This window comes from Aythya ferina, assembly GCF_964211825.1.
Source record: "Aythya ferina genome assembly, chromosome: 3".
Classification (NCBI taxonomy): Eukaryota; Metazoa; Chordata; class Aves; order Anseriformes; family Anatidae; genus Aythya; species Aythya ferina.
The window spans coordinates 102720082-102744398 of record NC_140298.1 but is presented as its reverse complement, the minus strand read 5'-3'; the positions used below and the strand labels follow the sequence as shown (position 1 = coordinate 102744398).

The window sequence follows — 24317 nt, the reverse complement described above, 5'->3', positions numbered from 1 at the left end:
GCAACTGCCACTGGCCTCACCAGAGCCAGGACGTCCCCCTGTGCATATGCTACAGTCAACTGCCAAAATCAGCAAGCATGAGTGAGATTGGTGTGGAGATGTTCCTGTTTCATTGCTCTAATCAGAACTGTGCTGTACAACTCAGTTCCATCATACAACATGAGGCAAATAGCTATTGCCATTTTGAGTTTTGTTGTATCTGGAACAACTGATGAAAGAGTTCACTAGGTACTTCTTTCTTGATCAAACCTAAATATTAAATATCAGGATCAAGACTATAAGGCAGACTCCCACTTCAGGTGCTTTCCATTCTGCTGGAGAAAGCTCCAAAAAGCAGCTGCCCATGTTCTGGCATTGTTCACAGAGAACCCATGAAGATTCCCACAATCTTCTTCCCACCAACAAAAAACAGAAGCTTGGGAATCTCAGCCAGAGATTACAAAAACTATGGACTAAAGGAAAACTTTGCATATAGCAATTTTTTTTTTTTTTATTTTATATTCAGCCTTGAGCTAATCCTGCTGTTTAAGGGGATATGACTAACTCTGTCTAAAAGCATTTGTTTTTTCACCTACATTTATTGATCACCTTCCTCCCAGGAGGGGCAGAGGACCTCAGATCTACCCATCCTGATAGTGTGCCAAACTGTTAGTTTCTACAGGGCTTAATTTGGAAAATTGTTCACAAAAATTCAAGTTGAGGGTCATTGCCTGAAGAAGTTTTCCCATTTGCCATAGGCAGCTGTAGTAGTAATTTCATAATAATATGTCTGCAAATTATTTGAAAAAAATCACTTAGATTTATTCACATAAGAGTGTCTGTGAATAATTTTTAATAATGGATGCAGGAGTGGAATGCTAATCTGCCAGCAAAACCTCACAACAGAAGGCAAAATGAAATTAGAGCACAGCACTCATTAAGAATTCTTCTAGCCAGTGCTAGATATACCACTTCAACTAGCTGGCAAATGTGTAATTTGCCTTGGAATAGAAGGAATGATTTACGAGTACTTTTGTCTGCCACGGACCATTTCTCTTTATGATTACCACGTATTTCTTCTTTTGCAATTCCACTAGCCGAGGATTTTTGGAGCGGGGACCTGACATGAAGCGCTGGCTGCAGGAGATGGCGCTGTGGGACAGCAGTCACAGCGAAGAGGGGAGCTCTTGCATTTAGACTGCCTCAGTTATGCCAAATTTTTGCTTTTGGCTTTTCTCTGTCTAGGGATAAAGAGGTCAAACTTCCTTGCCCTAACAATTTTATCTCTTGCCAAGAGCAATTTCTTTTCCAGCTTCAGTGGCATGCATTACTCATTCTTCTTTTGGAGGTGCTGACAATCTGATGCAACTTCCACTTACTAATCTCTGCATTCATTTGCTATAGACGTAAAATGAAGCTGAACTCTCATCTCCTTTACAAACTGAGAGCTGTAACTGTCCTCATGCTACTCTTTGGAGACAGTACACTCTTATATACCAATTCAGTGGGCCGGACTGGCAACTGCTAATGTTTATAAAATGCCTATTTACATGTACACCTTCAATTTCAACCTCAAAATGGCACTAAAGACTTAACTAGGTTTCACTTTACTTTTTTTTGTGTTGTTGTTTGTTTGTTTGTTTTGTGGTCTTCTTGTTGTTTGTTTGCTTTAACAGTAGGTTATTTGCTGAGTGTTACTCATTTTCCACTTGGTTTAGTTGTTTCTAAAAAAGTTGCAGCTCTATGCAGCATCAAGCCATTCCTTCTGGCCCAAACAAATATAAATAATACGTATCTATTATATAAAATAATATTATACATATGTTTTTAATCCACAAACAACAAACCAAAGGCTAATCTCAACTTGCCTTGCATAAGTACTCAAAAATTTAACTTAGGAAAATGAATGTAATGTTGAATTGGCTTTAGTAGGTTTAGCAGAATTATACCCTTGTTGGAAGAGAATTATCACTTTCTTTCTCAACAATGACCAGAATAACATGCATTCTGTCTATCAAACATATTTGTATCAACTACTGTGGCCAAGAACTGATTCCAAAATCAGATGAATCCCTTCATATCACAGGTACTTTGTAATTCATATTACAAAGAAAGCTTACGCACCCATACACTTTCTACCATACTATTGCCTAAGCCAAGCAACACCCAGCCCACAGCACAGGCATCCAGGGGTGTATGTAGAGAGACAGGGCTATGATCCTTCTAATTTCACTTTATTTTACCTGTTTGTCCAGACCCACATGAGTGAGTCTTCTCACTACAAAACTTTTTGTCCAAGCTATGGTCCTCTTTAAACCTGCTACAGACTTTAGCTACCATTCAGCACAAAACTTTACTCATTGTTAAAATGAGTAAGGCAAAGGAAGGCATTATCACAGTATTGTTTCTCTGTCAACTCACACAGAGCTTTTAGAGATCTGAGCTTTACCTGTGTTCTGTGCCAGATAACAGATGCCCTGGAGTGTCCCAGCTTATTTCGACAAGGTCCTTTGTCATAATGTATGAGGAGAAAGTCATCCTACAAAATATTAAACGGAAAGGTAGACAATAAAGAGAAGTAAAAACAATCAGGAAAACAAAACATTGGTAAAGTGGATATGGCCAGATCCAACCTTCCCAAAGTGCTTTGTTTACAGTTAAGTGTCTTCACAAACAGGTTTGTTTAAGAAGTGTTATATGTCTATAAGGAATCTCTTCTCTCAAAGGCTCTGAACGTGAATATTTAAATGGTAGCATGGAGGTGAGCAAGAGGGTCCAAGAAGATAAACTGCCCACAGCATATACTACACACACAAATAGAAAGAGCGAAGGATAATATTTCTATCACAGGCTTTCCAAACTTGGTTAATTTTATTAGTTGAAAAATATACGTACAGTTAATATAGATTTTTGAGAAATCATTCCCCAATCTGTCCTGCCATCCTCCAGAGAAAAAAAAAAAAACAGCCAAGATAGCAGGCCATGTACCAAGGGAACACTACCTTTTAGCTGAGCACGTGAGAAGATTGTAACTTTAGGATTGTTAAGCATTGTTTAGGATTGTAAAGCATTCAAATGGGACAACCACAGGAGCTGAATACTCTGAGTAGCTTTGGGGAACCTAAAACATTTCCTTTGTTATTGTTAACAATGCTACAAAATAAAACGGATGACATGGAAACAGATGTTATATATTGTATATACTCTGATTCTTGAGCACAATAACTGGCAGATTTAAAAAATTATAAACACATGACAATTGTGGCTTATACACTGACAAATTTCTGGTGTTAGGAAAACATTGCATTCTTTTTGATACGTAAGATCTATTTCTTGTCCCATAGAAACAATGAGTAGTATAAAATCTGACTGTTAGCCCCCTGCATGGTGATGCACCAAATCTAGTTTTTGTCTCAAACTTCCATGGAACTGAGAACATTGCTATACTCATTCTGTAACTCCTTCAAGAAGGGAAACACTGAAAAGTCAGTACAAAGTAGGTATTATTAAAAAAAAAAAAAAAAAAAAAAAAAAAAAAGCAAAATAAAACATCATGATAGATGCTATGTAAAGACTGAAAACAAAACATTTTCACAAAATTTTGCTTTATAATAATTATTTTCTGGCTCATGTAGGTAAAAATGCTAAGATCACACAGGCCAAATAAAATGGAATATACAAATCCTAGTATTAATTGATGAGACAGTTGGATAGCAAAACCACAAACTTCTAAACTTCTGAAACCCAGTGTACTGCATTTACTCACATCGAGAGATTCCAGACAGTACCAGCAAAAGGCATGCTTGCAGTTCTTACACATCATTTGGGCACAACCTTCATCTCGTTCAATGTAAACTTTACACTTTGGACAGCGCTTGATTGGAGCATCATCTTCTTCCATTTTAAAAACTGAACTGTGGGAGAGAGTGGAGAATTCACAGGATGTGCGGCCATGTCAGTTTAGAGAAGAATTTTTAAGGACTGCGCTGACAATACGCCTAGTTTTTCATTAATATCATAGAATGGTTTCAGTTGGAAGTGACCTTAATGATAACCCTGCCATGCATGGGCAGGGACACCTTCCACTAGATGAGGTTGCTCAAAGCCCCATCCAGCCTGGCTTTGAACACCTCCAGGGGTGGTGTTCACCACCACCCTCTGGGTAAAGAATTTCCTCCTAACATTTAATCTAAATCTAATCTCTTTTAGTTTAAAAACACCACCCCTTGTCCTATCACTACCTGCCCATATACAAAGTCACTCTCCATAGTTTTTATAACCCCTCTTTAAGTGCTAAAAGGTGTTTCAAAAAAACTTGGTATCTCATGTCTCTGCTTTCTTGAGAAAGAAACATGAAGTTTTTGAGACATGATGCTGTTTCAAAGCTTCTCTCTTCATCTCTAAAACTGCCCTAATGAATCACAGTTCACGAGTTAGGGTCAGCACCACCTCTTGTTGTCTTGTAGCACTACGCAAAACTGTAGGATGTCCCTTCAAATAGTGGAAAAAACACAGAGGAAACAGTGGAAAAATAATTATTTCACTTCAGTGTCTTTCTAACCTGCAGAGCCTTTATGTATGGCAACAACTAAAATGTGCTGCTTCCTGCAGCCACTGCCAGCGGGAGATACAAGAGTGACTGGTAGGGTATCGACAATTTGCTGAAAAACAGGACTGACCCTCGACTGATTACCATGTTTACCCAATGGCTGGATAAAAAGACATACTCTTGTTAGTCACACTAGGGGAAACCATATCACAGAAAAATGCTTTGAATACATAAACCACAGATGAAACTCCAAATGCATGCAGCACAAACAGCTACTGGAACATTTTGCTCGAGAATACTAGGAAAAACCCTCAAAATAAAAACCAAAGCATGAACTAAAAGCAAAGAAACACTAACGAAAATAGATTGAGTCTTCTATCTTTCAATGTAGTTCAGTTAGATTCAGTTCTGATCAAGCACACACAAAAAGCACATACAAAAATTAAAATATTTAAGTGGGAACTCATAGCATCCTAGCTAGTCATCTGTTACAGCAAAAGTTGAAATGAACTGCTAAGTCCAAGGTTGACCAGGACTTTAATGATACCTTGAACTGCTATACAATCTTTGATGAAGACCAAACATTAGGTGGAAAATCTGCACAATGGCCTTTCTGCATTATGCTGGTGCAAATGGCTCACAGTTCTTTCATTGTGGCCTTAAAAAGAACTTAAGATCACTGTCCTGATGTACACCAATTCAGATGATTGACAGGGTATCCTAAAAGTCACTGTCTGTCATGATGCTACCAACACTCATTACTGTTCAGAACAGCAGCAACAATGAGAACTGTGAAGATCATGAGCTGGGTAGATACCAAATTTTTCCCACTAGGGCAAAAGGACTGCTGATAGAGCAGCTATTTTGTGCTTTGCTGGGAATGGTGACAGGTGGGTGAGGCTGCTGAGGGCTATCCATTTTTGGAATACAGCATTACAGGAAGGAGAATGATTAGGTGAAGAAAACTGCTTAAAAACAAAGTGTCTGGAAAGTGCTTCTTTACTATTCATATTCATATTTGTTCAAATACTCAGTGTTTTGTTTCTAAATACCTGATGTTTTGAAATACTCTACCTTGTTTCTCCTGGAAGAAAAGAGATTGGCATGTTCTCCTGACAGCCTTGACCTGGATGCCAATTAGATTTGCAAGCAGAGCAGAACTCAATGTCGCAGGCTTTGCACTGGACCAGCTGGGGGTCCTGTGGGCTTGATTCCTGGAGCTGGCAAACTGCCTGGCAAGTAGAGGATGGACACCAAGTCCGACATGGATCCAAAAGCACTTCTGTAAAGGGATATAAAAGAACAACACTCAAAGGCAGTTACAAGACCAAACTTCCATAACAATGTATTCTAGCTGAGGTTGACTGGCAGGGCATTTGAAGACGCACATTTCCAAAGGAACCCTTTTAATTTATGCTACCCACTTAGACATAAACCTGGCCTGCTTTGCAAACAGGAACCAAAGTAAAGTGACTTTATAGCATCTGGATTCATTATTCACTTCCATTCACTGAGCTAAAGAATGTTGTTCTGAGAATGAGACATGGCATTTTTTTGCAGTGCCTTGCCCAGTATTTCAAGGTGTTCTCTGCGCTACTGCAACCACATGATTACCAACAGTGTTAAACTGTTACCCAGTTTCATTCCTCTCTTGGAGACTGCTTACTGGTATGTCAATTCATATTTCAAAGTCCACCAAAGTCAACAGAAACCTACCACTGACTTTAGTGGTCTCTTGGCTAGGTCCTTCCTTCAGCAAAAGCCTTACTCTAAGTTCTCTATGGCCACACATACTGTGCCTTCTTTACAGAACTCCATGCAGTTTCATATAACCCGAGGCACCCAGTCAGCTTACATGCTCATGAAAAATAAGGTTCATGTTATTGTTACATACACAACTGCCTAATAATTCTGCACTAGATTCTAGCACGAGAGATATTGGTGGCTCAATAAAAAAGGCCACTCTACCTTGCCAGCCCCTACAGTACTGAGACTCAACGCAGACAGTAATGCCCTAAATAGAAGTCACTCCCTCCCTTAGTTATAGAGCAATATAATACATAGTAATTTTCTTTCCTTAGTTTATTCCCAGAATGTTGCAATGGGTATCGTGCCAACAAAAGCAGAAACTATTTATTTATTTATGTTTTCTGATGACCAATTAATGCACAATACTACTGCATGAAGTTGTACAGAACCAGATTCTGATTCTGGGATCACTGAAGAGTGATACCATTCCCACAGCCTCGTAGTGGATAGTGTTACATACATTACCTCTTTCAAACTGTAGCTTCTTATACCTCTGCATTATTTCTGAGGCAACCATACACTCAATCTGTTGAAGAAAGGAAAAAACAAATTTCCAATTAAGAACAGCAAGGGTATTTTCAGCAAATGGAGACAGAATGTTTGACCTTTATAGAACTATTAAAAAGGCATGCTGGCAACAATGACATTTATAACATACAGAGCAAGACACATTTAAACGTTATGGAAAGGAAAATAAAAAACGAACAATTTAAAGTAAAAACGTACCTCATTTTCTTGCAGATGACCTCGCTTTGGGCAAGCAGCATCAGGGCAGCTGATTGCTGTTTCTAGACCTTCTTTGATCAGAAGTTCCACATACTGTTTTAGGCACTGTAGGAGAGCCAAAGACTGACTTAACTATTCCATCAAGAATAAATCACTCAATGTTTTAACACTTTTCCTCTGGAAATCTGAAGAATTCAAACTTTTTTGCAAAACATACTGCTGTGCCCCTTTTACTACCATGGTCTGTGCACACAGACTGTGCTGTGGTTATACTCTCAAATAGAAAATAACAAGTTCACTTCCTCATCAAATAACACTTCCTCGATTTAAAATATGCAGTATATAAAAGAAAAATAGCAATAATGGTGAGAAGGACAAATAAAAGAGGGATCTAGGAAAAAAAAAAAAAAAAAAAAAAGGAAAAAAAAGGAAAAACCACATTCTGAAAATCTTCATATGTGACTGGAAACCACAACACAGCTTAGTAAGCAGAAACTACCCAGAGACAGACATCTGTCAAGCATACCAGAGAGCAAAAGGGAGTGTATCTTGCTTTCTATTTCTAGAAAATAACTATCCAAATTTCATGGTTAAAGATGTATCTTTTCCATAGGAAGCAGGGATGTGAGAATTAGGACTCCCAGAAGAACTACAGTTTCCATGGGGACTGAATAATAACTATTGGTAATACTAATACTTCTCTCCCCTAGCAACCACAGTATTTCACCTAATAAGTGAAAACGTGGCATCTTGACACAGTGGCACGCAGCATGAACGCTGACAAGAGAGAGGGCAAGTGGATATTTTAGAAAAACAGTCCTGAAGATTTAACACCACCCCTCTCCACCTCCATACTTCCCACATCAAGTTGAGAGTTACCACGCAGGTGTCTGCTGGAGAGGAAAGGGGAAAGATGTACAGAGAGAAACGCTTTCCTCTGCAGATGCCCCACAACTTCGACCAGCCTGACATTACACAGAAAGAGCAAATGAGGTTCTGCTCCCATCGGGCGGGCTGCCCTACGTTGGTGACCTCACGAGCTCAGTCAGCAATGGCAAACTACGGACAAATACAGAAAGCAGATCCTCAACTCCCTGTTAACAGATTTGTGGGATATGCACTAAAGATATACCAACAGCAAAGCAAAATGAAGAAACAAAACAAGCTCAGCATACAGATGGGTGGGAGGCGAGAGGAATTGCACATTTGCAGCAAGCAGGAAGAACGGGGACTTCAAATAGCATCTCCAGACTACTCTTTTAAAAGAAATGCAGCCAGCAGCCTGCTATCAGCCTGGGAAGTCAAAGGACTGCTTCATCCTCACTGAGTCCAGTGTGCCTCATGAGCGTCCAGAGCACAAAGTCACCTCTTTCTCCAACCATGCCACCAACCAGACCTGCCAACAAGCACACTTCCAGCCTAACCCTTTGCAGGTGGCTTGCAGTTGCCATGGTCCAGACTTTCACTCTGCTCACTCATTCTCTTTATCTTCACTTCTGCCTCTCACTACATCTTTTCTGCTTCTTTCTGAGAACTATAACGTACCTTGATGCTTTAATTTGGATGTTACTTCTCACAGCTTGATTGCAGCAAAAACTTCACTTTCTACCTGCATAATTTCTGCTGCTGTGGTACACAGCTTTGCTGGTGACAACCTGCCACTGCCTTGATAGCCTCCAAATCATTTCTGTCAGATTCCCCTTCCCCGCATCTCCCTCTCACCAGAGACGACAGGACTATTTCTTGGAAAAGAAAAATAGACTGGATAATCAGTACCTTTAAATGTTTTGTATGCATAAAGAAATCCCTACGTGATGGATTATGGGATACATCTTCTTTATCAGCAAGAATTTAACGAAGATAACAGTTCACTTAGCAGATGCTTATCTTGCAGAAGGTTTCCAACCTGTCCCTGAGAGCCCCGCAGGGTGGGTGGTGGAGCAGCTCAAGAGGATGAGTAGCAGCAACGACAGCCGGCTGAGCTCTGTAAGAACTAGGCCGGAGGTTGCGTGCCTTGGCAGGCTGTGATTTCAGCTGTAGCAAGGTTATTAGCACTGCCATAATGACACTGCTGGCTCTTCCCTTTCCCCTCCATTTTCAAGCCAAGTGTAGATTAAAGTGAAAGTGCATACATTTTTAATGCCAGCACTTAGCACTTATAGAAAGTACTTTTCAAGCTGAATGAGCTTTGCTATCATTAATCATTAATGTGGTTAATTCTCTTCCTCAGCCTGTTTGGGAGCATTGCCAAAGCCCATTTGATTTGTTTCTTTTTCCTCAAGTCTTCCAAGGAATGATACAGTTCATCCCTGCCACAAGCAGTGCTCAATACCTTCCCTTTCCACTGACGTGGCACTGGCCCTTGTATGCTTAAAATAAACCCAGCTTAAGTGCACTTCTGATGCTATGCTTTCTGGGAATACAGATGCTGTCTTGAGGCCATGAAACAACAATGTAAATTATGTAGACGATTAAGTATTCTGCCCACTCTAGACCTCCCCACTACAGAGATTTGTGTGTGTGTGTGTGTGTGTGTGTGTGTGTGTGTGTGTGTGTTGAAAAGCAGTAATCCACAATGCTTGCAAGGTAGTTTGAAGGCTACCCATGGCTTGTGTCCATGGCTTGGACACAAGATGTTACAGTATGCAAGCAAAATACCACAATAAGATTAGGTGCCCAGTTGCACAATGCAAAATTCTTTAAAAGACAAATATTTTACATAAAAAGGTGACAAACTGTTGTTCATTTTCTACCCTGCTTTTAGTGGTCCCATATTAGGGGAAGATATCCTAGTAGAAAACAAGAGCTCAAATTAGAAATGCAACGGGTGAAGTAGGAAAAAGAGAGCAAGATATCTTCATTTTGCACATTGACTGTTATAAACCTAATATATATCTTTAGCCTTTCTTTAATGGACACACTAGCAATGCTGTGCCTGATGCACACCATGGTACAGCAGGCTCTCCTGGCTGCCACGGCACACTGTTGACTCATGTTCAACTTGCTGTCAAACAGAACCCCCAAATCCCTTTCTGTGGGGGTGATCTCCAACCCCTCATCCCCCATTCTGTACTTACAGCCAGGGTTGCCCCTTCCCAGGTGCAGAATCCAGCACTTGCTCCTGTTACTCTTCAAATTGTTGCTGATTGCCCAGCTCCCTAATTTGTCTTGATCTCTCTGCAAGGCCTCTCCATCCTTGATGGAGTCAACAGCTCCTCTCAATTTAGTATCATCTGCAAACTTACTCAAAACACCTTCTAGTCCTACACTCAAGACAATTATGGAAACACTGAGGATGTTTTCTCACTCTAGAATTACCTTAAAGGAGGTTGTAGCAAGGTGGGGACGAGTCTCTTCTCCCAAGCTTGGGAGACAAGACAAGAGGAAATAGCCTTAAATTGCACCAGGGGATGTTTACGAAAAAAATTATTCACTGAAAGGGGTTGTCAAGTACTGCAACAGGCTGCCCAGGGAAGTAGTTGAGTCTACCTATCTTTTGAGGTCTTCAAAAATGTGTAGATATAGTGCTTAGGTTTAATGCTTGGTTTAATGGTGCACTTGGCAGTGCTAGGTTAAAAGGCTGGACCAAATAATCTTAGAGCTCTTTTCCAACCTAAATGATTCTATGGTTCTAAGAGAATTTGCCCTAAAACGGAGCCCTGAGAAACCCTGCTATAATACGGTAATAAACTCTCATGAAAATATTACCATTACATTACCATATAACTTTTGCAACATGCCTTAGGCAAAAGAAAGCAAGCCATTGCACAACGTATTTGCACATCAAGACCTATCTCATGCCCCAGTTGCTGCCAAACAGTTCAAGATCAGTCAGAGCAGCCTGGTTAGCTCCCCTCAGCATTACACCTGTATTTTTCGCTATGCTTGCACACTCCTTTTGTGTTCCTTATTTTTATTTGCCTCAGCAATAGATGGTTAATTGAACAACTTCCCTTCTAAAGTTGTCAATATAGCCTGGTATTTAAAGCTGTGCACAATGAATTGTCCTTACAACCTTTGTACATCAAGGACTGCACTGCTCAGAAAGAAACAATCATAATTGATGTGCTGTTGCTTTAGAGCTGAACATCTTTTTGTCTAATGCTAGAAAGATCAAAGCACCCTACAAGAATCAAAATCATTACTTTTTGCCTAACTTCCAAACCTCAACAAATAATCTTACTCTGCTGTATTTAACTCTAACAAACCTGTGCAGAAGATAACAAAATCTCAATGTAAAGAATTAAAATGTCTCGATTTTCATTTTCTTTTAGAAGAATTGCTAAACAGTTGTGTCTATTTCTGATGAAGATGCTTTAACTTTATTTTTTTTTTGACGCCCAAAAAACCAAACTCAAGACACCATAATTCATTATAAGGAATCTTACTTCAATTTTTTTTCCACATGGGGCAACATTTGTGCACCATCTACTTTGGCAGAAAAAACACGTTCACTGAGAAGGCCTTGGTTTGCAATACAGAATGCATGAAATTAGAAAAAATTGAAGATATTTTTGGTGAACAATTTCATTTTTTTGAAATAGAAGAATATACTTTTTTTGGAAAAGTTGTAACAAGTTTGCTGTCAAGAGCATGTTATTGCTAATATCGTAGGAAACAAGAAATGTCTTTTTGAGATGTCATTTTTTATTTGAGAGTTAGGCAGGCAAAAAGATTATCCTGTATTATTTTCTTAACAGCTGCTAGGTGGATTTTCTCAAAATGCATATTTCTGACTACGCTAACGCTGCAGATGCAAGTGCCAAGTCATATGGGAAATTTTATAAATAAGTCAATGGATTTGGAAAGGCCAAAAAGCATGACAGGACTGCAGAGCCAAATATATTATCACCATATCATTTGATTTATTTCTTAAAGCTTTAAATGTATTTTAGTGCTGGCACTAAGACAGCCCATCCCAAAATGAAACATGCACTTCACAAAAAATGCTGTATGCTGATATTGGTAACACATTTAAAAGAAACAAAAACAACAACAACAAAAATCAAGATCTACTGATAAAATTGAAGGGAAATAAAAATAAAATAATAAAAATAAAGTAAAAGGAAAGAAACCTAGTGTACTATGTCCTTAAAAAAAAAATCTTGCAAAACACTTGGTAAAAGTTTAATATTAAGTTGGATAAAAGCACTTACTATTTTTCACAGATATTAGCCAGGAAAATAATCCTTCATCTTGGGCTGACAATCACTAGTTTTGCAATCCCACTTCAGAGACACAAGAAAGGACTGACATGCTTTCTCTAACACTGAAGGTTAGTATTTTTTAAAGTAGAAATTCTGATTCTAAGATTAGTTTTCCTAAATTTCAATGCAAGGACGGGAAATGGAAAATAATACAGGGAAGAAAGTTTATTCTGAACAAGAAAATGTTTCCAAGTAAGATGATTATTAACATGTAGAGTTAGTAATTCCTAAAATTATTAAGAGTTCAGCAAATTGTTTATCATCTCTAAAACAGGATTAGATGAACTTCTCTAAATATATGTACATATATGCACGCATATTTATATATTTATGTAAACTTGCATTCAACCACAGGAAGAGACAGGAAACGCTGGCTGGTATTTTATGGTTTACATTACAAATGACATCAGGCTAGATGAATGTGATCATTCCTTTTTGTCTAACATTCTAGGAAAGAAGGAAATGTGAAAGAATACTGAGTGAAAAGCCCTGTTTTGTAGCTACAAATATTTTTGTGCTAAAAATCTACTAAACCAAAATTAAAAATCCATGTGATGAAGGTACAACGATGCATAAGAAATGTGAGAAAGTATACTGCAACAACTACTTTTGGTAGTATTTAATAATGTTTTTATGTTCTGCATTCCAGGATTTCTTCTTTATGTTGATCATAAATGAATACAGAGAAGGCTGTCTCTTTTCTTGTTGGAAGACAGCACAATACCCAGGTTATTTCACTGCTCTGTGCTAATTCCGCTAAGCTAATTCCGCAGTCTGTCTGGTGAACAGGTATTTATACTGGCAGACACAGAGCAAGTCTTCAGGGGTAATGTGATGCAATACTAGTTTTTAGCTTTGGACTAAACTAGTAAATAGAGACGCAGCGTGCAAATAACCTCTACTGGGGACAGGAAGGGGTAGCATGCATATGAGTGAATGAGTATCTCTTGCTACAAAAAATAAAAACAAAAAAAAAAATCAAGAAGAATTTGGGTATCTGTATCTCAGATGGCAGCCAATACCCTTGGAGTATCACTACCATTCCCTTTATCTCAACAGCAAACGCACTCTGGACAGGAGAGCTTTACCCCAAATGAAACTGTCTAAGTGGAAAGTCTTTCTAGAAAGCAAAGCTGAACGGTTTCAAGAAGAAAAACTCCTCTAAAATAAACAGCCTACAGCTGGGATAGTCTCTGGAGAGGAAGAAAGGATGATAGCTTAGGGTTTTTGAGCCTGAGGCTTTCATATTCCTGAAGAGTAGGAATTCCTGTAGCCATCCATTACTGCTATATGCTACTTTCCTTAGTATTTGTATACATCCTTCTAAAAGGAACAGGAATGGTTATCTGGTGCTTTCAATCAGTGTTTTATGGAAAGAGAAAAACACTTCACCAAATTTCAGTAGTATACTTAGAAAAGAAAACATGTGAGAGAAGAAAAAGTGGTAGGTTTCTTGGAGAGCTTTTAAGCTTCTTCCCAACCTACTATGCAGTCTTTTTTTTTTTTTTTTTTTCCTCCTGTAAAGCAGTAGTTATAATCCTGCTCAGCTCTATTCCTATTTAATCACAGGCTCAGCTTCAAAATACTCTTGCACTGTTGTTCCCCTGTGCACAATTCTCCACTGCAAATCTACAATCTGGCTTTTTAGTACCACCTTAATCCCATTTGGTTGATAAGTGATTTACTGGAAGACATCTACGCACACTAAATCACAAAGACCTGAGGCATACACTCAATGGTTGGAGTCTTTTTTTTCCCTATTTATTAGATATACTGTCAGCTATTACTGACCAAATCCAAGAACACAAACTATACACAACCTCACAAACCATCTAGATCTGAGACAGATGTACACTAGACAGATGTCTAATGTTTGAGATTCTACTTTGAACTTCAGTAGATCATTACCACTTACCTAGACATTTTCTCAGAGCCAAGAATTTACTTTCAAAGAAATCTTGACTATCAAAACCCAATTTTTTATTAATCCTGTAGCTGACTCATCATCCTTAATAAATCAGATGAGAAAACAGTCACTTATCTTGATATATAGTACTTCAAATCTACTATCTGAAAGCAATAACAGTATTCTTACATAGGGCTATTCTTTATATCTTTTGTTTTTCTTCTGCGGCGAAAATCACGCTACACAGGCACACAAAAATTCACTCAGGAGATACCTAGTACCCAACCTTGTCCTGCTATGCAGCAAGGAAGAAAACATGCACTGCAAAAAGGACTTTGGCCAGGGCCAGAGGTGGGTAACATCACAGGCACCAAATGTTTATCTCCAAAGTAAAAAGTAATTTGAAAAAACTGTTTAGGATAGGGTTCCTGCCTCTACTTGCTGCACATTTGGCCTCTTTTTAAACACATTTTTTTTGTTCAGATTGCAAAAGGTACACACCTGTTCTTCCCTCAGCATTCTCAGTTTTCAAAGACTGCCCCAGCTGCTCTGCAGCCCTGCTACAGCTTATATTCTCAGCGTAAATCCAGTCACATCTTCTTGCCCATGGATGATGGCCAAGCAGCAGCTTAGCTGTAGAAGATGCATACAACCTGGATGCTTCCACATCTCTGGACAAACCATCTGAGCATCCTTCCCTCAGCTATAAAAGTCTTTGTGCTCCCATCAGCTGGCAGAATCTCAGGCTGTGAAACAGCCAGCCCACAGCAGAGACTCCCTTGGTACAGATATCACTGTGGTTAGTGCTGCTGATTTTTCCTGTGGACAGCAGGGCAGACTTTTCTGCTTTGGCTCTGCCTCTATCCAAGTACTTTGACAGTTCACTGTAATATCACAGCAGTCACTGAACACCCTTCTCAACTGATGCAAGCAACTCTAAGGTTATTCATGTTAGGAACGGGTGCACCACCCCTCCGCATCAACGTACAACTGTGCCAGTCTGAGTACAGGAATTTGCCGCCATATGGCCAGTCAACAAATGAAGGGAAGGCAAGAAAAAAAGATAAAAATGTATGCATCATTAAGATGTAGGTATTTCCAGTGAGAAATATCCATTAAAGAGAAGCCCTACTGACTTCTTCAGCACAAGAAATGTTGTTAGAATAAGGCTAATATTATCTGAGACATAGAAATTGATGACTGGGAAAGATCACCAGCAGGACCAAGCAGCAGTAACAAAATAAACCAAAAATGCAAGTGTGTGTTTCCAGTTGAATTTCTTAATTGAGAAAGGGAATGAAATGAAGACTTACAGCTGGTCTATGCTTTGAACTGCTTTTTTGAATGCACTTACTTACATAGACACACATATAACATATAAACACAACAAAAAAGTCTTCCCCTATATAGTTGTATGAGGAAAGCTGTGGTTTTGTTTGTTATTTTTTAATTTCAGAACAGAATGGATAACTTTGAGTGGGAGCACAAAGAACCTTTGACTTTCACATGCAAAACATTAACCAAACAATAAAGAAATAATTCTCACATCTCAATGAAGACAACTAACGCTTCTCTCATTTAGTAACAACACATGGGAGAGTGGAGAACTAAAGGCTCTGGATCAAGCCCAGCTTTCACTCAGGGTTCTTCAGTTCCCAACTGTATGTTAATTACTCTGCAAATGGGCCAGTTTCTTATTGAAGCAGGGAGTTTTTGACACTATAACACCTGTGAGTGAGAACCTGTACTGCCATGTGAATCACTATGCAAAGACCAGTGACCTCTGACACCATCGTGCCCAGACTGGTAGCAGTTCTCTGCTAAGGGCTGGGGGAAGTGAGAACAAGCAGCAAGCTCTAAGTTTTGCCAAAAGCTGGTGGGAAACAGGAAAACATTACAGCTGCTAGAAAACTACTCAGAGTTCTACAGAAAACTCACAAGCCATTTGTTTTTCCCCTCCCTCCTGTATCAAAGTGAGTTGTGCGGATCTTGGTGGCTGGAAAGGGAAGGCAGCCAAGCTCCCATCCACTCTGCTCCTGGTCTGTCTTGCCCTGGGGAAAGCAGAAGCTACTTCGTTTGGAGTGAGGGAGAGCATTAAGTAAACCTTTCTTTTAATTGTCTTTCCAGCAAAGCTCTATAAACTTCCAGTCAATTGCAGCAAGAAAAAAAAAAAGCCTACTACCAGTTACAGACGGGTTAATAACATTGCCTTGTTGATTGTACTGTCTTCCCTTTCATTCAGGTCTTCATCCTATGTGGAAGCTTAGTTTGAGAAATGACTAGAATTAAGAAGATGTGTAGAGTCAAGATTAGGCAGACACAGTAATCCTGGTTAAAGGGGACCAGTGACAACAGGACAGTCTGTCACTATCCCACTGACATGCTCCTTGAGATAGAATACACTTAGATAAAGACTCAAATCAGTTAAACCAAACGCAGGGGGTCACCTAAAGAACAAGGGAAGATGAGACAGCTGCCTCAATGGCTTCAGGCAGAGCCTGTGGATAAGAATCAGTATCTACTAACAGATAAAATTGGCATAGCAATGCTAATTCCTAATACAGCAAAGCTGGGTGAGCAATTGGCTAACGGGCAGGGCCCAAAGGGTTATGGTAAATGGAGCTGCGTCAGGCTGGCGGGCGGTCACCAGTGGGGTCCCTCAAGGCTCCATTTTAGGGCCGGTACTTTTCAATATTTTTATAAACGATCTGGATGTAGGAATAGAGGGTATTTTGAGCAAGTTTGCTGATGACACCAAACTTGGAGGAGTTGTGGACTCAAATGAGGGCGTAAAGGCCTTACAGAGGGATCTGGACAGGTTGGAGAGCTGGGCGATCACCAACCGCATGAAGTTCAAGAAGAGCAAGTGCCGGGTCCTGCACCTGGGACGGGGAAACCCTGGCTGCATGTACAGACTGGGCGATGAGACGCTGGAGAGCAGCCTAGAAGAGAGGGATCTGGGGGTCGTGGTAGACAGCAAGTTGAATATGAGCCAGCAGTGTGCCCTGGCAGCCAGGAGGGCCAACCGTGTCCTGGGGTGCATCAAGCACGGCATCGCTAGTAGGTCAAGGGAGGTGATTGTCCCGCTCTACTCTGCGCTGGTGCGGCCTCACCTCGAGTACTGTGTGCAGTTCTGGGCACCACAGTATAAAAAGGACATGAAACTGTTGGAGAGTGTCCAGAGGAGGGCTACGAAGATGGTGAAAGGCCTGGAGGGGAAGACGTACGAAGAACGGCTGAGGTCACTGGGCCTGTTCAGCCTGGAGAAGAGGAGGCTGAGGGGAGACCTCATCACAGTCTACAACTTCCTCGTAAGGGGGTGTCGAGAGGCAGGAGACCTTTTCTCCATTAACACTAGTGACAGGACCCGCGGGAACGGGGTTAAGCTGAGGCAGGGGAAATTTAGGCTGGACGTCAGGAGGGGGTTCTTCACAGAGAGGGTGGTTGCACACTGGAACAGGCTCCCCAGGGAAGCGGTCACTGCACCGAGCCTGTCTGAATTTAAGAAGAGATTGGACTGTGCACTTAGGCACATGGTCTGAACTTTTGGGTAGACCTGTGCGGTGTCAAGAGTTGGACTTGATGATCCTTAAGGGTCCCTTCCAACTCAGGATATTCTATGATTCTATAATACACATATCTACAGCTGGCCAAAAAGAAGTAATTAACAGGCAGCAGAAGGTAGGTCTTAATATAAGATTTGCTGGTTTATTTTCTAATTGTAGGACTTTATCTCACATCTGAATTACACTCCTTTCTATTGGTAGCAAGGTGAATTGCACGAGTGACCAAAATAGATTCTTCTATCAATGAAGGTAAGTTCTCTCAAAGACTTCATATTTATTTTAGCTAGTTGTTTCCCCGTCTACTTGACTGATTTTTATTTATTTATTAATGTAAGAAAGGAAAGCAATGAAACCATTGGTACTGGAATGATCAGCACAGTATAAAGTCTCGAGTGAATCTGAACAGTCTGACATCAAGTCAAGAAGAGCTTAGCCAGGCTTGAGAAAGTAGTTGCATCACTGTACTTGCAACACATTTAGCATTATCTGTATGCTTTATTTTTAAATTGTATACAATACATGCACACACACACAATCTGGAAACTGAACAGATCTCAAGTAGCTAATTGATTAAATGGAACAAAAACCTGTTGTAACATTAGCACATATACAATCTGTAACACACCAAGGGAACATCCTGTCCTTTAGGACAGGAGAATGTCATCAGATTATAAAATGGTCACAACCTCAGGCAGCAAATGGACTGAACTTGTTGTCTTCTTGCTTCCCCCGAGAAAGCAGGAAAAGGGCTAATAACTCAAGGATTTTGATGCAGGAACTAATACAAGTCTAACAAAAAGAAAGAAGTGATTCTGTTTGCTTTACTCTCCATTTCCTTACATAAGGAGATGAGTGTCATTATAAAAGCTTTCTGAGCAAAACTTGCAACAATCTATTACTTCTCCTGGGGCAAGCAACTACCAAGACACACACTGTATTGAAATTTAAGGCTACCTAATGTGTGCTAACTCTTAGTAAGAAAAAGTGACTTAATAGAAAGCAAGACACTGAAGCATTTTGGACCAAAATTTTAAAAGCATGCTTAAGATTCCCCTTTTTGTTGACATGAATCCAAGAGGACAGAGATATTAGTTTGTCCCTTGATAATACTCAGAAAACAATCAAACAAAAGCCAACTGCATATAGCTTGTTTTCCTTTCTGTTCTCTAGACTTTTGTTCTTCTGGTACACTGAGCAGTCCAACAAGAGGTATATTTCTAATGGATGAGATGGACAAAACCTGAGAGAGCTCACAGCATTGTGTATGCATTAACAATCATAACAATAAAACCATAATGGAGTATTGTACTAATAGCCACAACTGGCAAAATAATACGATGGGAAATTGTAGCTTCTATGCCTTATCAGCAGAGGAGTGGCAGTCAGCTCTATTCAATCCATGCACAGCTCCGCCAGGCAGCAGAAGGAAACAGTGCCCCCATTCTAACTTTCTGAATAGCAATTTTGTGTTATTGTATAAATGCTGGGAAGAGACAATCCTTCATGAGATCTTTACCACAGTACTTCTATGGTTATAAAGGAGCAAAGGATTGCAGACAGAAATATTATAGGATTGAGAAATCTGCAAGGTGATCTAAATTCTGTCTGCATACCAGTAGCACTGCACTTGAAAGATCTCTTTGTAATACATACTAACACTGTCTCAGCTTGCTGAGATTTAGACTGAAGGGCTAGAGCCAGGAGCAAGAGCTGTAGCAAAAATAGTTTTCATACTTTTAACTGACATCCATTTTTCTTTTTTCCCTCTCTCATATCATTGCAGAGGTCACCATTTATCTCCAATCTTTTACAGAAAAGCAATAAGTTAGAATAAAGTTTTATATATTTACATAAAATAAGTTGATCCATCAAAATCAAATCCCTGCAGGTCAAATCTCTCTCTAAGTGTATTTCCACTTGAATTAGTATAATGTATTGAATCCACTGTATGTAGATTTCATCCAAAGTCTCAAGTCAAAAGGATTTTTTTCACGTTTGGTAACTGATTTGGCTGTTTACAAAACAGCAATTCATAGTGAAGACTGCAATGATGACTTCCAGAAACATCAAGTTTCCAAAAACATGCAATATCACCACTGGAGGAATCCATGCACAGCCAGCAAACTCATCCTTCACCATGTGTTAAACAGTCTTTAGCCTCACTCATTTCGGGAGTATTTCCTTAGGCAATTTATTAACCTGTCCACAAGGTAGAGATTGAGGAGTTAAGGTTCAGTCATGCTGAATTCCTGGGCTACCACAGATTTATAGTCTACCCCTTCAAATGACTGAGACAGATTCTCATTTCCTTCCCTACCTCCAGTCAGTGAAAGCAAAGGCAATTTTACTTTCATGCTACTTCACGAGAAAATTTCAGGGCAAGTAAGCTTTTGAGGGCACTCTAACATAGATGTCATACAAATCCTGAGACAAGAGAGATGTGTTGGTTCTCTTAAGGAGGTCAAAGCTAAATGAATTATTCAATACAATCAAATATGGGTGTTAAAAAATGGACTCATGATGCCAGCTGAACAGAAGGTGGAGACAAGAAACTACTGTCACCATGATAAGTTTACTTATAACAGGTTATCAGTGAAGGCTACAACATCATTTTTAGTATCTGTAACAGGTTACTCTTACTGCCATTTTGAAAGATGTAAGCATGGTTCCACCAAAAAGAAATGGAAGGTAAGGGATGGCAGGGAGCATTAGAAGCAACAAAGTGGGGAGGAAGAGGCATCTGGTAATGCAGTCTTACTGCTATCGCTTAAGGGTTATTGCTGCTATCACTTAAGGGTTACTAAAAGAGTGAAATTAAGATATTGTCTAGATCCAGGTAACATGGAGAGATGCAGAAAACCCAGTTTTAAGTATGAGAACTTACATTGTGCAGTAAAGAGTATGAAGCCTGCTATTCTGTTTTTTTTCGTGAAGCCTATTATTTTATATGCTTTTGCATGCTTGAGTAAACACTCCTTTCAAAGTGCATAATGAAGCAATGCTTACTATTTAATTGGACAGATAGCATTTGCAACAAGACTGTTTACCTGCCTGTGTATTCACTGTGTCTTTTCCCATGGAACATTAAAGTTGTTTGTGACAAGTTGAACTTCTTGGAATATTGCATGTATTAGAAGCTAACCTGTTTGAATTGCATCTTTTTTGTTATTTTCACACAGCAACAAAAAGGAGCTCTCCATTTAGTTGGTAATCCCCTATACCTTCCTTCTCAATAACCATCAGAAAAAAAATGCATTTTAAAAAAAGGTAATATTTCTAGAAGAAAAAAAGAAAAAAGATCGCTTAGAAGTATTATCACTTACATCAACATTAGAAAAAAGCTGTTAGAAGTTACTTTCCACTGCTGAATCGTTACAAGGTTTTTGGTGTACTTGTAGCCATTGCAAAATTAAAGGATCTACCATTTTCATTTCAAACTAATACAAGTGGAAATAAAACTACTTATTACTTTTGTTTCTCTGTCCATTAACTAGCAATACCAATTTACCATAAGGATGACCCTTATTGTACACTACACTTGTGTTCACATTTGTTTTCTACTCAAAAGCCAAGGTTCATGCTATTCCAGGCATAGAATCATAGAATATCCTGAGTTGGAAGGGACCCTTAAGGATCATCAAGTCCAACTCTTGACACCGCACAGGTCTACCCAAAAGTTCAGACCATGTGCCTAAGTGCACAGTCCAATCTCTTCTTAAATTCAGACAGGCTCGGTGCAGTGACCGCTTCCCTGGGGAGCCTGTTCCAGTGTGCAACCACCCTCTCTGTGAAGAACCCCCTCCTGACGTCCAGCCTAAATTTCCCCTGCCTCAGCTTAACCCCGTTCCCGCGGGTCCTGTCACTAGTGTTAATGGAGAAAAGGTCTCCTGCCTCTCGACACCCCCTTACGAGGAAGTTGTAGACTGTGATGAGGTCTCCCCTCAGCCTCCTCTTCTCCAGGCTGAACAGGCCCAGTGACCTCAGCCGTTCTTCGTACGTCTTCCCCTCCAGGCCTTTCACCATCTTCGTAGCCCTCCTCTGGACACTCTCCAACAGTTTCATGTCCTTTTTATACTGTGGTGCCCAGAACTGCACACAGTACTCGAGGTGAGGCCGCACCAGCGCAGAGTAGAGCGGGACAATCACCTCCCTTGACCTACTAGCGATGCCGTGCTTGATGCACCCCAGGACACGGTTGGCCCTCCTGGCTGCCAGGGCACACTGCTGGCTCATATTCAACTTGCTGTCTACCACGACCCCCAGATCCCTCTCTTCTAGGCTGCTCTCCAGCGTCTCATCGCCCAGTCTGTACATGCAGCCAGGGTTTCCCCGTCCCAGGTGCAGGACCCGGCACTTGCTCTTCTTGAACTTCATGCGGTTGGTGATCGCCCAGCTCTCCAACCTGTCCAGATCCCTCTGTAAGGCCTTTACGCCCTCATTTGAGTCCACAACTCCTCCAAGTTTGGTGTCATCAGCAAACTTGCTCAAAATACCCTCTATTCCTACATCCAGATCGTTTATAAAAATATTGAAAAGTACCGGCCCTAAAATGGAGCCTTGAGGGACCCCACTGGTGACCGCCCGCCAGCCTGACGCAGCCCCATTTACCATAATCCTTTGGGCCCTGCCCGTTAGCCAATTGCTCACCCATCGTATGATGTTTTTATTTAGCTGTATGGTGGACATTTTGTCCAGTAGGATCCTATGGGAAACCGTGTCAAAAGCCTTGCTGAAGTCCAAAAAAATCACATCAGCTGGTTTTCCTTGGTCCACCATACGGGTGATCTTATCGTAAAAGGAAATCAGGTTAGTTAGGCAGGACCTACCCTTCACAAACCCATGCTGGCTGGGACCAATGACTGCTTTGTCCCCCAGGTGCGCCTCAATAAGTTCGAGAACCAACTTCTCCATGATTTTACCAGGCACTGACGTGAGACTGACAGGCCTGTAATTGCTAGGGTCTTCTTTCTGACCCTTCTTGAAAATCGGCACAACATTTGCCAGCTTCCAGTCTACCGGGACCTCTCCAAATTCCCAGGATCGTTGAAAAATAATGGAGAGAGGTTCCGCGATGACGTCCGCCAGCTCTTTCAGCACCTGGGGATGAATCCCATCCGGACCCATGGACTTGTAGGGATCCAGGTGGAGTAGCAAATCCCGCACACGTTCAGGGTCAGTTGGGAGTTTGTCATCCCCACCGTCCCGGTCCTCCAGCTCAGGGCACCCTGGGTCCCGAAGCCCATCATCGGCATTGAAGACAGAGGCAAAGAAGGCGTTAAGCGTCTCTGCTTTGCCTATGTCATCGTCTGTGAGGAGACCTTCCCTATCAAGGAGCGGCCCTATGTATTCTTTAGTTCTCCTTTTTCCATTTACATATCTAAAAAAACCCTTTTTATTTTCTCTCACAGACACAGCCAGCTTCAACTCTAGCTGTGCTTTGGCCACTCGAACTTTCTCCCTACAAACACGAACAGCATCCCTGTATTCTTTCCATGACGCCTGGCCCTCCTTCCAGCAGCGAAACACTCTCTGTTTCCGCCTAATCTCCATTAGAATGTTCCTGGTCAGCCACACCGGCCTCCTGCCCTGCCTGCCTGACTTGCGATATTTAGGAATTGCCTGATCTTGTGCTTCTAGGAGGCATCGCTTAAAAAGTGACCAGCACTGGTGGACATCGAGGCCTTCAAGAGCAGTTTCCCAGGGGACCTTGCTGACTAGTTCCCTGAGCAGCCTGAAGTCCGCTTTCCCCATATCTAGGGATGAGGTTTTGGTGGCACTTTTCCTTCTGTCACCATAAATTTTGAATTCAACCACTTCATGGTCGCTATGACAGAGGCGGCCACCAATCACCACATCTCCCACCAGACCCTCTCTGTTTTCTAGCAACAGGTCTAGGAGGGCACCTTTCCTAGTTGGCTCCGTTAGCACCTGCACCAAGAAGTTATCATCTAGGTGCTTCATGAACCTCCTGGACTTGCTCGTGCCAGCCGTGTGGCACTCCCAGTTAACGTCTGGCAAGTTGAAGTCCCCCATAAGGACAAGGGGAGTTAATCTCAAGGCCTCTCTTAGTTCTGTAAAGAATAATTTATCGGCGCTATCGTCCTGGCCAGGCGGTCTGTAATAGACTCCCACAATGACATCCCCTTTATTCGTTCGTCCCTTGATCCTTACCCAGAGGCTCTCAACTTTGCCATTGCCGACCTGAAGTTCCACACAGTCCAGCCCCTGCTTCACATACATCGCCACCCCACCACCTTGCCTACCCTGCCTGTCCCTCCTGAAGAGCTTGTAACCATCTATCGCAACACCCCAGTCACAGGACTCATCCCACCAGGTTTCACTTATGCCAATGATGTCGTAGTTGCGGGACTGGGCCAGGACTTCTAGCTCATCCATTTTATTCCTCATATTGCGTGCGTTCGTGTAGAAGCACTTCAGGTGCGTCTCATTACACTCAGCACCTTGTGGATCTGACCGAAGGACCTCACTGGCACACAGCCCCTCTGATTCTAGCGTACCATCCCTTAGGTCTTCACCGGCGTGCCTGGTTTTAGCCCCTTCCCCCTTCGACTCTA

General features: G+C 41.0%; 1 protein-coding gene across 3 annotated transcripts in view; it reads right to left on the bottom strand.

The window, feature by feature from the left end:
- The window catches only part of RNF144A (ring finger protein 144A), a 65571-nt gene that overhangs the window by 4695 nt on the left and 36559 nt on the right, over positions 1-24317 (bottom strand). For all 3 annotated transcript variants that reach the window (XM_084515317.1, XM_084515318.1, XM_084515316.1), the window contains 5 exons: positions 7064-7168; positions 6803-6863; positions 5603-5810; positions 3746-3893; positions 2429-2518 (listed from right to left, as the gene is read on the bottom strand). In XM_084515317.1, the coding sequence (XP_084371443.1) occupies positions 2429-2518; positions 3746-3893; positions 5603-5810; positions 6803-6863; positions 7064-7168 (612 nt within the window). The remainder of the gene's footprint in view (positions 1-2428; positions 2519-3745; positions 3894-5602; positions 5811-6802; positions 6864-7063; positions 7169-24317) is intronic.